At 34.8% G+C, this 16,924-nt stretch overlaps 1 protein-coding gene across 1 annotated transcript; it reads right to left on the reverse strand.

Annotated features, from left to right (window-relative positions):
• Positions 1–6,634: 6,634 nt before the first annotated feature.
• ccdc169 (coiled-coil domain containing 169) lies at positions 6,635–14,349 on the reverse strand. The gene is made up of 8 exons (XM_083569200.1): positions 14,099–14,349; positions 13,905–13,987; positions 13,573–13,683; positions 11,695–11,735; positions 9,520–9,618; positions 9,252–9,305; positions 8,954–9,030; positions 6,635–7,561 (listed from the first exon to the last, which is right to left on the reverse strand). Exons 1-8 carry the CDS (start codon positions 14,173–14,175, stop codon positions 7,471–7,473), a joined length of 633 nt encoding a protein of 210 aa, XP_083425326.1. The 5' UTR covers positions 14,176–14,349; the 3' UTR covers positions 6,635–7,470.
• Between the last annotated feature and the right edge of the window lie 2,575 nt (positions 14,350–16,924).

Below are 16,924 nucleotides of genomic sequence, written 5' to 3' on the forward strand. Positions count from 1 at the left end.
GTCCGAGGGAGATTGACAGTCATGTTTAGCTTCTTCCATTTTCTAATGATTGCTCCAACAGTGGACCTTTTTTCACCAAGCTGCTTGGCAATTTCCCTGTAGCCCTTTCCAGCCTTGTGGAGGTGTACAATTTTGTATCTAGTGTCTTTGGACAGCTCTTCGGTCTTGGCCATGTTAGTAGTTGGATTCTTACTGATTGTATGGGGTGGACAGGTGTCTTTATGCAGCTAATGACCTCAAACAGGTGCATCTAATTTAGGATAATAAATGTAGTGAAGGTGGACATTTTAAAGGCAGACTAACAGGTCTTTGAGGGTCAGAATTCTAGCTGATAGACAGGTTTTCAAATACTTATTTGCAGCTGTATCATACAAATAAATAGTTTAAAAATCATATATTGCCATTTCTGGATTTTTTTTTTTAGATTATGTCTCTCACAGTGGACATGCACCTACGATGACAATTTTAGACCCCTCCATGATTTCTAAGTGGGAGAACTTGCAAAATAGCAGGGTGTTCAAATACTTATTTTCCTCACTGTATATATATATATATATATATATATATATATATATATATATATATATATATATATATATATATATATATATATATATATATACGCTAATGTACGTTAAAAGCTCCTTAGAGTTTGTGCTCAGTTGTGTTAAGTTTCTTGCTGTTTTTTTAAAGACACAATCACTTTTTATACATAGGCCTATAATTGTAATTTAATACTTACTATGAACAAAGACGTGGTCTGCAACCTGTAAAATCGTGATTCTCCTGTTTGAGCTGTGAAACTGACAGCACTCTTATCCGATGGTGTTGAGCATCATGTAATTGACACCACTCTAATCCGATGGCATCGTAGATATACAGGAAATAATTGGCAGAGAACCAGATAGTGAGTAGGTGTGTTCTACTTCAAACGGCACTACACTGGAGATTAGTGAATGACATCAGCGTCTGAGATTTTAAATGCACCTGAATTGCTCCTGCACCGCAGATGTTATACTCTGATCAGTCTGAGCTGTAGGGGGGGGACACAAGTAAAATAAAATTCTCATTTTACATTTATTTTAACCTCTTAGCCTTCAGCGCCATGCCAGCGCGACCGATATCCCATTGTTCGGATGTGTTCATGTTTAGCAATAGATTAAATAAAAATGGAAAAAATTAACCATGACTAACTATACATTATTCTAAAGGTCTAAGCCTCAAGCAGCAATCTTAGATCACTGTTTTTCAATAGAAAATGTATAACGAATACACACCAACAACATGAATTAAAAATGCTTACATTATTATTGTAATAACGAGTCACAAACACATCCACTGCTGCTAATCTCAGTTTATTAGGAAATATAAGCTCCAACCAAACAATAGTGTTGTATTTAGATGGTCATTCTTTTGTTTACGTCACAGCACTTCGAATGGTGTATTGTTTGTATATGTTTCGGAATAACTTTTGCATAAAAAATCTTGCTGGTAAAAAAACTAATATGGCTGGTAGAATATAGTGTTACAAAACAAATGAGGCACACAAAACAAATAAATAATAAAAATAAAAACACAGTAAAAGAGGCAGAATCTTGGGCTTAAGCCTCCACTCTATAGGCAGGTGTCGTGACAATCTGCTCTGCATCACCTATTTTAAACCTTTTATTTCCATCCAGTAGCATTATGGAAACAAAATGATTGATGGAAAATGTAGCCAAAGAGTGCAGGATTCAAACGATTTATGGGAGGATTTTATTCCCCAAGTGCATGAGTTTTTATTTTTATTATTTTTTACAAACTCTTAGTGGTCAAAGCAGCATGTACATAATGATGCACCAGAAAGTGAATGCAGTTCTTGGTTCTGCACAAACAGCTGTTTCCAGCTCGTGCTAACTTTATTTACAAAAAAAAAGAAAAAACAATAAAAAAAAACACAGTCAAATTAATTGTCAATTGTTTTATCAGAGATTTGCACAAAGCAGTGAAGAGGAAAATAGGAAGAAGTAACAACAAAGACTTGGAGATCTGCATGGGGATGGAAAATCTGAATTTTTCATCTGTAAGTTACAATACATCTCCCTTCACAGTTTAATTTAGGATTTTAGAAAAAAAAAGTGTGTGTGTGTGTGTGTGTGTGTGTGTGTGTGTGTGTGTGTGTGTGTGTGTGTGTGTGTGTGTGTGTGTGTGTGTGTTGTTGGGATTGGAATGGCCGGTCATCAATACGAATGGCCATGACTGTAAAACAATAGCTTATCTGGCTACCTGAAAGGCATCTGATAATACTTCATTAAACAAAATCTGAGATTTAGGTGCAATAAAGAATGTTTTGATGTATTGAATATGGGTGTCTACAAAGTTCATAGCTCTCAAAATGGATAACAGAAAACATGGCTTTGTGTGGCATTTATTACATGAAACAATCGTCTAACATTATTTTTGGTTTTGACAAATCCAGTTCGGTCTGCGTGGATAATTTTGTTTATTAAAAAAGTTATAGTCAGAATTCAGCAAACTAAGAGGCCTATAACAACCACATTTTTGTTTATATTTTCCTGGCTTAACTAGCAATATCATTGTCACCATCTCCAGTGAGTACAGTAACACTTGGCTATCTAGTGCTTCCTTAATCATGTTAGTGAGAGGGGTCAGTAGTTTTCTACCAAATGCATTAAAATATTGAAATTGGGAATCTGGTCCAGGCACCTTATTATCCTGTAAAGATTAGTACCTTCTCCTCAGATATTCCAGCATCAAGAAGATCTTTGTCTACTGTGTCAATCCTGGGAAGAGGCATTCTATCCAGAAACTTTCAGTGTCAACTGTCAGTATTTTCAGTATCAAAGTCATTTTTATATAAAGCTTAATAATATTTTTTTATTTTAAATGAATGTCTTTTGAGTCTTCTAAACAACCACCATCTTCCACTTTAATAAAATGGATGTTTCTTAAAATCTTCCGTTTTAATTTGCCATGCAAGTAATTTTCTTGTTTTGCCAAATTCATAATCAAGATAATCTGTTCTAGCCAATGCTGCTTCAGCCTTAGTGATGGATAGATTATTGTAAAATAAGTTTTTTGTTTTTTTTGTAGAAGTGCCAAGGGATTATGATTTATTTGTCACAGAGTGATCCCGTTTCAATATTTGTCATTTTCAAACTGTGACAATGTTTCTCTCCTTACCTTATTTTTATATGCCACATGACCTGCCCTCTCATATAAACCTTGAGGGCTTCCCATATGTTAGAATGAGATGAGGAATTTGAGTTAGTTTTGTGGTATGCATCAATGTGGTTGTTCATAAAAAGTAATAAATTCGTAATCTCATTCTTTTAATAGGTAACCCCTGAATCTCCCTCTGTAGGAAACAGCCTTGGGTAAAACCCAACTTCATTATCATCTTTATGAGATTGTGGTCAAAGAGAGTAGCTAAATAGGAGCAAGCTGTTATTCTTGATAAAGTTATCTAGGCTGTCAGAGTAGGTTTTATGGACAGAAGAAAAAAAAGAGTAAACTTTTTTATTTGAATGGATTGATCACCATACATCATATAACCCTAATTCTATCATTACTTGTTTAAGGGCTACTGCTGATCTTGTCGGTGAATGTGATTTGGGAACGGTCCATTGATGGATTCAAAACCAAATTAAGGTCACGTCCTACAATATACCACCCTTTAATTGCGGTGAGCTTCATAGTTAAGTTAATGAAAAATGCTAGATCATCTATATACAGGCCATACAGAGATACCAGTGTTATTTTATTTAAGTTTATAACACAATCTACAAGGAAAAAAATCTACCACACTCATCTTTTTCAATGTAGTTTCATTTAAATCTCAGGTTCTTTTTAATAAGCAATGCTACTGCTCTCGCTTTGGATTAAAATGAAGAAGAAAAAAATTCCACCCAGTCATTTCGTAGCACCATATGTTCAAGGTCAGTGAGATGGGTCTCTTGAATAAATGTAATATCAGCGGATTGCCTCTTTAAATATGTTAGGACTTTCTCTTAATTGGGGAATTGATTTCCCTAAACATTTAGTGAAATACAGTTCAACTGGTCTGACATTTATAATACATAAAAATATGCTGAGTGGTCATGTATTCTATATATTTACAAAATAATGAAAAGGAAAAAAGGAAAATACTGCTTCTGGACATTAATTGTAATATAACAATTGCTAAGTTTGATTTAATAATGCAAGATGAACACGATGTGAAAAACACCTTTCCACCCCTTGAGAGAAGAGAAAAAAAAACAACAACAAGAAAACAAACAAACTAACAAAAAGAAAGAAAGAAAGAAAGAAAGAAAGAAAGAAAGAAAGAAAGAAAGAAAGAAAGAAAAGAAAACACCACCCCGTGATAATCCATGAACAGAGACCATAGAGAAGATATAAAAACATTTCCAAATTAAGAAGCTTTACAATTGCTAATAAATCCGAAACTCCATAACAGAACAATGTAACAACATAATGCAAAATATATAATGTGCTAAAATGTGTTAATATATGACTTGAGCTATCCATGCACAGAGCATGGAAAAGAAATCCTGCCTTATCATATTGCACAACTAAGTAATAGCAAATTAAGAAATCAAATGTTTGCAATTGTATACCTTTATAACAAAAGCAGGGCTTCTTTTAATATGTAAATTGTGATAAACAGTGAGAAAAAATATTAAAGGCAGTTATTATACTTGTAGTTCTCAAATAGCAAATGTACACAACATGTATATAGTTCAGTATTCACAGTGTATTAGAGGGAGGGTTGTTAACTTTACCAAACTTTAGACTCTATTAGCATGTTCTATTAGTTTTTTCTGCAAAAATTTATTTTTAAATTCGCTTATCCTGCGTTAAATCTCGATGCTATAGTGTGGGTAAAAGGAAATTTGCTTATTCTCCAGGTATAATGCTCTTTTCTCTCTAGCTACATGGGATCATCACAGCAAGCTTGTTCATTGAAAGTGTACATAATTTTAGTGCATGTTCAATTGCACTTATGTAATGGAAAGGTGCTGCTTTGAAGTGATGCTAGACATTTTTTTTTGCACCTGTCTCCAGTAAGCTATTGGTTATGTTTTATGTTTTATTAGTAGATAGTTGCTCTGAGATGCTCTTCTGGCCATAAAAGTAGAGGGAGCATGATGCGCTTGCACTGGCCTGGCTCTCAATACTGGACTGGGAATGTTGGTAGAAGCAAGTTGTTGAGCTACATTAGTTTGACATCCAGCGGGGAGTGGTGATTGAGTTCAGGTGTGTGTAATCAGTAATATTTTTACTGTGAATGTGCCAGTGTGGGTGAGTGTTGGGAAATGTAAACCATAGCAGATAAGATGCAGGGTGTTGTGGAACCTGGAGTTTTAAAATAAATCCAGCCCCTGACATAACACAAGCTCAATACTTAATATTAGTAACTTTATAAGTAAAGTAAAAAATTACTTTATATTATACCACACCTACAACTGATATAAGGCTACTTCATACAAGCGGATTATTATTATTTTAATTAATTAATATTAAATATTTAGTTAATTATGAATAGTTGTGTGATTATGAAGATTTCCAACAAAAAATAAGTAAAATCTTTTTCACTGGTCCTGGCTATTCACAAGCATTTGGAGATTAATAAAGGACATTTTCGAAAATATAATAATCGGTTTATATATTCCACTGTATGGACTGTAAGTCTGTGGCACTAAAAGAGCAGTGGTGAACGAAGTACATAAAGCATGTACTTGAGTAAAAGTAGAGATACCGTAGGGAAAATATTACTCCAGTAAGGTAAAAGTGCTTCCTTTAAATCACTTAAGTAAAAGTACAAAGATGGATACCCAAGTACTTTGATTTATTATGGCTATATTGTCTTATCACTTTTATCATAAAAAATATTTGCTTAATCAACTCAGTTAAGGTGAAAAGACTCTAATGTTAATCATAGCACACTGTAGAAGCGCGAACAGTTTGGGGGAAGGAAGAACATTGGAAAGCCATTTTTTACTTTATTGGCTTTTTACACTTTCAGCAACACGCACACACACACATACACACACGTCTCTCTCCAGCGTTCTTCTCTCACTCCTCTTATCCTTTTTCCCACTTACTGCAAAAGAGAACTAGATACATTCCCAGCAGGTGTGCGGTTTTTACCGCTTGTTTCCCTCGGCCCTAAATTTACAAACCAGCGCTCGGCCCACGCGCATCAATCTATTAATAGAATGATATTAATGAGTTAAACACTGATTGATATCTAATAAAATATCATGAACCCAAAACCTTCTTTTAACGATTTAAAAAAAACCCACGTAAATAAGGCCACAGGTGCTGTGGCAAGTTAGAATCAGGAAAATCTTTCATCATTTATTCCTCTCAAAATGTTCTGCTTGATGTTGAAGTGACACTGAACAATGTGTTCATGCTAAGTAGGTACCACTAAGCGGCAAAGTCAGTTTTAGCTTGAATGACGCCCCCTGTGTGAACCACGCCATGACCCAAAGTCTCCCCATAGATTAGTTTTATCTTTGAAAAGAATTTTTCAACAGGGACCTATTTAGTACAATCTGTAACGAATTACATTTAATGAAAAGTCACTGAAAAGAGGCAAACCAAACAAAAACTTTCACAAAAAACCTTTAAATCATTATCTTTTATTTTATAAAAAATGTGCATAAAACATACTCAAACAGATTAAGAGCAAACAGAAGAGAAGACCAAATGTACAAGCATGCATATGTGCATCTCCTAGTACATTTACAAAAACCATAAAATGAAAAAATGCACTGATGTTATAATACATACATTAATTATTTTCAATCGGTTATTTGAGATTGCATTAAAACTTACAGAAATGTACCCAACAGCATGACCTTTGTGAAAAAAATTATTTAGTGATTATAAAAACAATGTAAAACAACATTATGGAGATTATGTTCCTAGCTAGCAGAGTACAACATACACTGCAAATAAAATTGTCATACCTTTCTATTATAATTATTATTAGTAGTAGTAGTATTATTACTTAGTTAATAGTAAACAGAGAAAACCTAACTCTTACTAACAGAGTAAATCACTTATCTACCTAACCTAAATACATTCAATAAAAGGACTGTTGTGAAGTTATGTATCCAGGTAAATATTGTTGTACGCAAAAAAAAGCTAACATGATACACTGTATAAAGGCTTAGCAGAAACACTGAACACTATATCAAATTGCATAAAGTCCTCATTTAGTCTATGATTACTATGATGTTTTAGAGACACAAACAATAAAAGCTTTTTTTCCTTATTGTTTTCAGTTTATGTTTTTGTGAGTTCATTTGACCTTCATATGTCAAGCTCAACCTATTGAGTCATTACCATCAAAAGCATTCTGCAAAAAAAATTTCAATTCTCTGTGTTGTTATAATGTTAAATGCTTCCTTCTTGTTTATTTCTTCTTTTTTTTGGCATTTGTGAAGGCATCTTTTGTCAGCGCTTTAATCTTGGCAGTCGAGTCTCGGTGACTGTACTGGCTACACCTTTCTTTCCCTTTAAGTCATGCATCAACATCAATGGAGCTCTATAAAGATATGGCAGAATGCTATGATAGCGTTAATCTACAATTGATAACACAAACACAGCTTATACGCATACAGATGGATCTCAAAGGAGAAAACCTAAAATAAAAGAGTAGAAAAACAAAGTGATGTTTTCTCCGGACAGGTAAATTGCATGATACACAATCTTGTCTTTATTTTTTCTTATTCTCTGTTACTTTGAATTTTTATTTAGGCAGTATATTGGTCTATGTTCTATGTATTTCAAGAATAATAAATCATGAACATCCTTTCATAACTGAACTAAAGAAATGTCAATTAAAAATACAAGACTGCACAAAAACTTGCTTTCATTTGCACACACACTTAAAAATGGGTTAAATGAAGACACAAAAGTCCCAAAAATGTCTTCCTAAAAATATGTATATAATAACATTTCTAAATAAAGTTTTTAATAAAATGCAATAAATTAACCTTTTAATTTTCTTTATAGTTATTGTTTCAATATACACTGCCTGGCTAAAAAAAGTCATCACCTGGTTTTAACGAAGCGAATAGGTAACCAGTCCATTGCATAATTACTAAAGTGATTAATATGATTTAGCTGTAAACTAGTTTTTTGGCCCTAACTGATTAAGTGAGTAATGTCTTATTTCTTAAACAAAGGTGTGGTTAGAGATATCTTGAGGTCATGGAAAATTATTAGATTGCATCAAGCGGAGAAAATTAAAACTAAGAAAAACTAAGGAAAACGGAGAAAACTAAGGAAATTGCTGAAACTACTACTACCATTAATTGATTTAAGAAGTGTCCAACACAGTTTTAAAATCTGTAAGAATAGGGTTAACGATCAGGATCCATAATCAATAAGAAATGTGGAGATCAATTCAACATTTGGTGAAATGGAATAGTACAAAAACAACAGTAGAACTCCCTGCTATATTTAATAAAAGCAAGAGCGTTTTCACTCAAAGGGATTGGGACTAAACAGCTGCTTAGTTTACTCATAGGACATGAGACTAAATCGAAAAAATCAATTTGTTAGGGATCTTATACATTGGACTCTGGAGCAATGGAAAACAAAAGTTATGTAGTCTGATAAGTCTAAATTTCCCTGTTCCAGGGGCATCACCCATTATGCCTAGAGCCTGTGGGGGCAGTATACTGATCTGGAGTTGCATTAGTTGAATCCAATGAAAAAGTGTTTATTTATTTATTTTTTTAGCTAGGCATTATTACAGGACATTGCTGGAACAGTTTGTGACTTTGTGTCTGATATTAAACAAAGTTATTTCTATTATGAAATGAATGCATATTTCAAAACTATAAACATTTTAAAGGTGTTCTGATAAACATCAAACTAGCTTTGAATTTATAACCCAAAGGGCCAAAGTAAGGCATTTGTTATACTTTACCCTTTTACTGGACTATGAGTGTTTTTTTTAGACTGGGGCAACTGTTGCTTTTTGGTCCATTCAAAAGCAGAAGAGACCTGATGACATAAAAGTAACAAAAATATATTGAATTTTTAAATGATACAGATGATTCTACAGCATATCAGTGCCACACCTTGTAGCTTATAGATCAAGTCCCTCTATATTGGATTTATATATAATAAAAATAGAGACACAATAAACTACACAAAATTCATCAAAATAAAAAAATATTTTAATAAAAAAACACATATTTCGTAAATATAACATCTGAGGTCACCTTTGCAATCTCTGTAAGATAAGCTCGCCTTTCATCATAGGCCTTTTGGTATGCCTTATAAAGACAAAAATAAAAACGTATTTTAATGTATTTGTAAACAATTTTTCTTTAATGTTACACTGAACAATATAAGTTATAGGGCTTCAGGAAGTCTCAAATCACATTCATTTCATACACACATTTATAATATATACATTATGTAAGTAACCATCACATTCAAATGTCCACATTTATCATACAGTTATTATTGGAGAAAATAAAAAGAGACCTTTCCTTCTTCTTTAATTCTCAGACGGCATTCCAGCAAATGACTTTGAAGGCTACTTCTTTTGGTGCTCAAAAGATTATGTTGATGTCTTAAAGTGTCCTAAGAAATTAAATGAAGATGAATTATAAAGCAAGATGCTAGTTTTGCTAATGCTAGTTTTGTATGCAACTGTGGTTATATGAGCCCTTGATCATTGCAAGTTGCAGGGAGAATTCAGTTTAAAATATTTTTTACATTGATTTAGCACCAAGACATTTCCACAAAAGCAGTATTACCGTTAACCACATTTTGATAAATTCCTGTGGAAAGTGTGTTCACTATGACCACACCTGGAGACCTTCCTATTCATGTGCAAAAGCATGACTTTTATCAGAGTCAAAGGGTATTTGTATTTAACGACTTAACGACTTATACAAATTCTATAGAATCCTTTTGCAATTTCTCAACAGTTCATGCCTGATCTGGGTGGAACCTACACACTTTAAGACTAAGTGACACTGGGACAATGTTCTGAGAAGATTGTCATACTGATGACCAGTGTTGGGCAGTAATGGGTTAATGTAACGAGGTTACTTTTGACAGTAACTAATACTGTAACGCGTTACTTTTTTAAATAAAGTAACTCCGTTACCGTCACCGTATGGTGCATTACACGTTACTTTTTAAATGAATGAATTTCGGCTGAAGTGTAGCCTACAGTCTAACCTGCTTACAGCAGAGACGCATTGTAGGATTGGTGGATGAACCACTGTAAACACGAAGAAGACGCACTGTGGGCGTGTCTCCGTTTATTCAGGTATGTGCGGCAGTAATGGCGAGGCGAGGCGAGAGCAAGACGAGTTTCTCAAAGTGGAAATATGCTCATTATATCATTTTAGTTGAGTATAAAGACAAAAACTTTTTAGTCAAATGTAAGTTGTGTCTTTTTGGTTTGAAGGTCGTATCTACTGCGATAGCAGCACCTCGAGAAACTCCATGCCTCGATGAAGCTAGAAGCTAACCCAGTGTTATGTTCTACATTGTTGATAGTTTTCATACTTAAGCTGTGAAAGGAACATTTTTAAGAGCTCAACACAACAGCAGAAGCCACTTTAGTTTTTGATTTTGAATATATTATTCAGCTTGTTTTGTTTTTTATTTCAGATATATTCAGTTACTTGTTGAATGAAGTAACTAGTAACTGTATCTAGTTACTATTTTTTTAGTAACTAGCACAACACTGCTGATGACCTTGGGACAGTGAGAATGGACCTTCATTGCCCCTTTTAAAAAGTTTGGGATTACTTTGTTACCCAGAGATTTTCTACAGAAAAGCTCTCACATAAGGGCAGTGAAGGCCTGTGTGCAAGAATGAGCTGTTTTCCTTGACTTGGTGACAATCTTCAGTAAGCAGAACATTCTGACAAATTTGACAAATTTAGCACACACACACACACACACACACACACACACACACACACACACACACACACACACACACACACACACACACACAGGTCTCTGTCTGTATTTTTTACCGCTTGTTTCCCTCGGCCTCGCCCTACATTCAATGAGTTAAACATTGATTGATATCTAATAAAGTATCATGAACCTTATTTTCAATGACTTAAGAATAAGAAATTTGACAAATTTACAGATGCAGGTGATCTGGCTTGGGATTTCAAATGTCAGGTGTTCCACTGACTAATAAATGCAGTAGCAGCAATCTACCAATTAACATAGGGCAGAGAAAGACTCTGAGTGGAAAATCCTTATTTCTCTCAATTTCCGTCTTAACTAACCCCAAAATATATTGAAAGAGATCCAAAAAATTTCTAATTACTTTTTTTTTTTATTATGGAAAGTGAATGTAATAATTTTACATAGTGTTAATGTGATCGTGATTCAATTACACTCAAAAAGCCATGAGACAGCATGCTCTATTCACAAATGATCCAATTGTTATTCACTGCATAATACATTTTTAGAAGGCCTTGGTACTGTGGGTTAACACAGTTGCCACAGGCTTTAATCTGAATGAAATCAACACCAGGGTCAGGAAAAAGGAAATTAAAATTGACACATAATGCAATTACATTGTTATGCAAGAATATAATAGGCCGGGGGACTTTATGAATGTATGAGATATTTTCCATATCCCACTTGAAAGTCAACATTGTTTAAACATTAACAAACCTCTGGCATTTCATCATATAAGCGAATTGAAGCCAGTCGATCTGGAAAAAAAAAGAAACATTTATATATAAATTCAGCCCTTATATACAGCATTCCTTACAAGTGTACCTGTATATTTGAGTGAGTGTGTGAACTGCATGTTGCACTGCCTTTGACATTCATTATGTATTTCTGCCTCATAGCTTGTGTTTCATTGATGGAGCTCTGGATTCACTACAACCCTGACCAGAATAAAGTGGTTTCTGAAAGTGAATAAGTATCCAATAATCTATACAAAGATAAGTATGTTCAAATCTGCCTGAAATTAATGTACATTGAATTCAGAATGTATTAATTATTTTATTGTGTAGATTGTAATTTGAATGTATATAATGAATTTTGAATGGCTATTTTTTTTTTTTTACAATTTAATCAAGCCACTCTTAATCATACATTATGTTTAGGTGAAACCAAGTTTTAGAAATTTCAGAAAGATTAATAAAAGATTTGTTGTGGCTAGGACTCAAATAATGTCCATATGTTGCAATTTGAATTTAACATTGTTTGGAAAGGCATACACAATGGTCAAGACCCACATTTTACACAGCATTGTCAGGGAAAAAAACAATCCATTGAAATAAGTCCAAGGATCTCTCTGTGGATCTCTGCATTCAAGTTGTGGCAAGGCAAGGATATAAAAATAATTATAATTCTCTAAGTGTTCCCAGGACCACAAAGACCGAATAATTAGCTTGGTAAATTAATTTTTAAAAAGGTTAACTTTTATTTACAATAGAATATAGAAAACATATGAAATGTTGAAACTGAGAAAATGTACTATTTTATAAAAAAAAAAAAAAATTTTAATTTGCATTAACTTTGAATTTGATGACCACAGCACATCTCAAAAAACGAGGCAACAAAAGGCTGAAAATGTAAGTGTTCCTGAAAAGAAACAGTTGGAAGAACATTTTGCAAATTATTATTTTACCTGGCAACAGGTCAAGAAGATGGTGGGTATAAAAAGAGTAGACATTCACCAATCAGCAAAAAATAACGTGTATAATATTCCTCAACATAAAAATGTGAAGACTGAATATATCAACTCGTAATATCATCAAAACATTGTTCTCATGAGCCCACACAAAGACTATTACAACGCCAAAACTGTTCACCTTCCAACACAACAATATCGTTAATCATAAACCAAAAACAACACTGCAGGAAATTCAGGGCAAATCTTTGAATGTCCATTTGAATAGCACATCCAAAGTCCAGTCCAACATATGTGAAGAGATCAGATGAAGATCAGGTGCTTGGCATCTTATCTGACAGAGCTGGAGAAGATCTGCCATGGGCTACCCCAAAACTGCCTAAATCTATGTGTGCAAATCATGTATTTCTTAGATTGTAGCTGTCATTGCTTCTACAAAGATTTGCTAAAATGGCCTGAACATTTCAGTTTGTGGTTTTTAATAAATTTTTCTCAAAAGATTCATTATACAAGTACTGTTACTAGTTTTACTAGTTAAACATATCATACTGTGAACATTATATGTAGCAGTTACTTAGTGGTTGCTACTAACATTATACTTATTATATATTACTTGTGTTGCTACTGATTTAATCATGATTTTCTGTTATTTTTTGCAAATTGATCAATATTACATTTATGTTTTTGGATGAGGTAGAGAGAGTTGTAGCCTCCAGCAGATAGACAAATAACTCATACTTAGTTTATGTCAGGGTAAGGGCCCAGCAGCACCACATAGAGCCTTGTTGTGTTGTTAGAAAAAAGTGATTTAATGACAGAAACATGGAAGAAAAAGCTCAGTGTTAGACTTTACATAAGTTTGTCTAATATTATGTCTCTTATTAGAGGTAGAAAACCTTTTGTACCAATAGGATTTCCACGTAGACTCTCCAACCTCTCTTGCACAAATCCAATTTGCCTCTCCAGCTGCCTGTTAAGCTCCAGTTGGGTCTCGAATCTGGTTTTCCATTCGTTCCCTAAGCACACAAAAAGCTTTTCACTCTTACAATTGACCAAAATCCACATTGCAACCTTAAATTAAACACGTTTGGATCAGCACAATACTTCAACTGTGTTTTATGCATACTCTCCCATTTCAGGGAGGCTCTAGAACTAAACACATCCAACTCCCCACAAATCGCCTTTTGTAAAATGTCATGATAGAGAAGACAGGATTTACACAGATCCGTTTACACACCTTCTTTGTCCACACTATTCACTCGATCTTCCAAGTCAGACAAGGTGCGTTTTAGGTCACACACAGATTCTTTCAGCATCTCTCTGGGTTGAAGGTTGAAAAACAAGTGCACGAGCTAAGCACAAAGCACTGCTGCTTACGACACTGACTACTGATCTAAATAGCATACAGAAGCTAAGAAGAACCATGCTTACCTGATCTCTCTCTCATGCTCGAGTTCGGAATGTAATCGCGCAAAATCATATTTGATTATTTCAGCGTCTGCCATCATTAAATCAAACCAAAACTCAAAGTGAAAGAAACAGCTGCAAAGACGCGCGCTGACTGTTAAGTCGTAACTATAGAAACGGAGTGTACCACTCTGAGTGTGTGGCGTCGTGGTGTTAAGGATTGTAACAGGGGCGCCTGTTCTGGAGAACGTTGCTCCCAAGAGACATAGAGTGAGATGCCACACGCCCCTGAATTATTATTATTATTATTATTATTATTATTATATTTTATTAATTATTTAATTAATTAATTATTTTTTATTATTATTTTTTTATTTTTTTTATTTTTTAACAAGGCCAGTTTTGAGAATGAGCGCTATGGGACCACAGAGAGAAAGTTCCGTTGTTTTATTATCTTAAACGTTGTTGCAGTGGTGCTGTTTCATTCTGGATGAATGCTATAAAATGTAAAAGTTCGTCCACCGGTTCCACCAGCAGGCTGGTTGGGGCAGACGCGTCCTCCATGTGCGTTTCAGGTGCACTGCAGTCATTATCAATTGAGCAGTGAAGTTCAGAAGGTTTTGTTGTTTATTACCGCTGTCTTGATTGTATACAGGGCACATTTTAGATCCAGCACGTTGCTTTGGCTGTGATCCTCTAAAGGCTGGTTAACATCATTTGAAGCAGAGCAGGTAATAATACCTGCAGGCTTGACATAACCTGTAAGTTTGGGTATTTTCGTAAAGCAGCTGACTGCATTGTTTCATCAATTTCATCAATGTGTTCAGGTATAATTTAAGTTCAAACAAAACACAGAAAACTAAGGCTTAGCACACTTACATTTACATTTGTGTGAGAAGAATGTTTTAACTACAAGTAAGTAAAAAAAAAAAATGTTTGTAAGTCATAGTAAACAAAACCCTGCCATTAGGGTTGCACAAGCCAGTGCACTCTTAGTGCCGGTCCCAAGCCCGGATAAATGGGGAAGGTTGCGTTAGGAAGGGCATCCAGTGGAAAACTTGTGCCAAATCTGTAGGAAAAGAAGTGTAGGAGAGTGGAGGTTAGTGTTGGTACTTTAAATGTTGGTACTATGGCTGGTAAAGGGAGAGAGGTAGCTGATATGATGGAAAGGAGAAAGGTAGATATGTTGTGTGTTCAGAAGACCAAGTGGAAAGGGAGTAAGGCCAGGAACATTGTTGGTGGCTTAAAACGGTTCTATCATGGTGTGAATGGAAAGAGAAATGGTGTAGGGGTGATTCTGAAGGAAGAGTACAGTAAGAGTGTAGTGGAGGTGAAGAGAGTTTCTGATAGGGTGATGAACATGAAGCTGGAAGTTGAAGGGGTGATGATAAATGTCATCAGTGCTTATGCTCCACAAGTGGGGTCTGAGATGAAGGAAAAAGAGAAATTTTGGAGTGATTTAAATGAAGTGGTAGAAGGTGTACCTAGGAATGAAAGATTGGTGATTGGGGCAGACTTGAATGGGCATGTAGGTGAAGGGAACAGAGGTGATGGGTAGGTATGGTCTTAAGGAGAGGAATGTGGATGGCAGATGGTAGTAGATTTTACTGAAAGAATGGAAATGGCAGTGGTGAATACAGTTGTACCTTGACCTACAAGTTTAATTCGTTCCGTGGCCGAGCTTGTAGCTCAATTTGCTCGCACAACAAATCAATTTTCCACATTGAAAATACTTAAAATGCCCTTAATCCGTTCCAAACCTGAAAAATGCCACGCCATTTTTATTTCATGTTAATTAATAAGGAAAATACATATCTAAATAATATAATAAAAACATAATAGAAAGAGTATGTAAAAATATAATAAGGTTTTCTACAGTGTACTTACCTTGGAGATGAGACAACTTGAGCTAACGAAGACATTGGCAGAGGTGGAGGGTAGAGGAGATAGGCGGAGGAGGATGGAAGACTCATTTTTTGCTATCACTACTGTACACTACTTATCCCTAAACTTAATTGTTACTTCACAATTGTTATTTTTTCTTCGCTTATCTTAATTTTTGTCACAGTCTTCGCTTTCACTAGTTCTTGACTTTTTCACCACACTTTCCTCACTTTCAAATAAAGCAGGGGTTTTCAACCGGTGGTCGGTGGCCAGCGGCGGCATTGCATGTGGTCCGTGACAGCCTACATAATTTCACTATTAAAATCACTTTTTTTCCATAATTAATTTTTTCAAACATTTCCAGAATATTTGCACATTAGTGGGAAAACTGAATTTAATGAAAATATCCAAAATATTCAAACTGACACAGGATAGGCTAGCTTTGCACCTATCAGGCCTATGCTTTGCTAACGTTGTGTTTTGCGTCATATACGTACACATTCATCTTGCATGCGAAATAGACCAGCATCTCGGAGTTAAGAAAACACATTATTTAGGTTTTATTGAATAGACGCTTAATAGTTTTGGTGAATTGAAATTTGGAGTGGAGCTGTTAGCTAACGTTTCTAACTAAGGTGAAGTTTGCTAGTCAGCACCAGCATGGATCGCTTTTTAGTAAGGAAAGTGACAGATAGCAGGACAGATGGACAGGCTTCTGCTGCATGCTTTGCAGACAAAGCTACAATTTCGGAGGAAACAGGTAAACGTAGTGGGAAACGAAAAAGAAAATACAGTGAAGATTATGTTAAATATGGATTTACAGTAACGACTGACAAAACAGTAGAGGAGGTACCACTGTGTTTCGTATGTTCAACGGTGCTTTCAAATGAAACGATGAAACCGTCGAAACTTTCTCGTCATATGGAGACACATCACAGCTTCTTGAAGGCCAAGCCTATTGCGTAT

The sequence above is a fragment of the Silurus aristotelis genome (assembly GCF_946808225.1).
Source record: "Silurus aristotelis genome assembly, chromosome: 18".
Lineage (NCBI taxonomy): Eukaryota > Metazoa > Chordata > Actinopteri > Siluriformes > Siluridae > Silurus > Silurus aristotelis.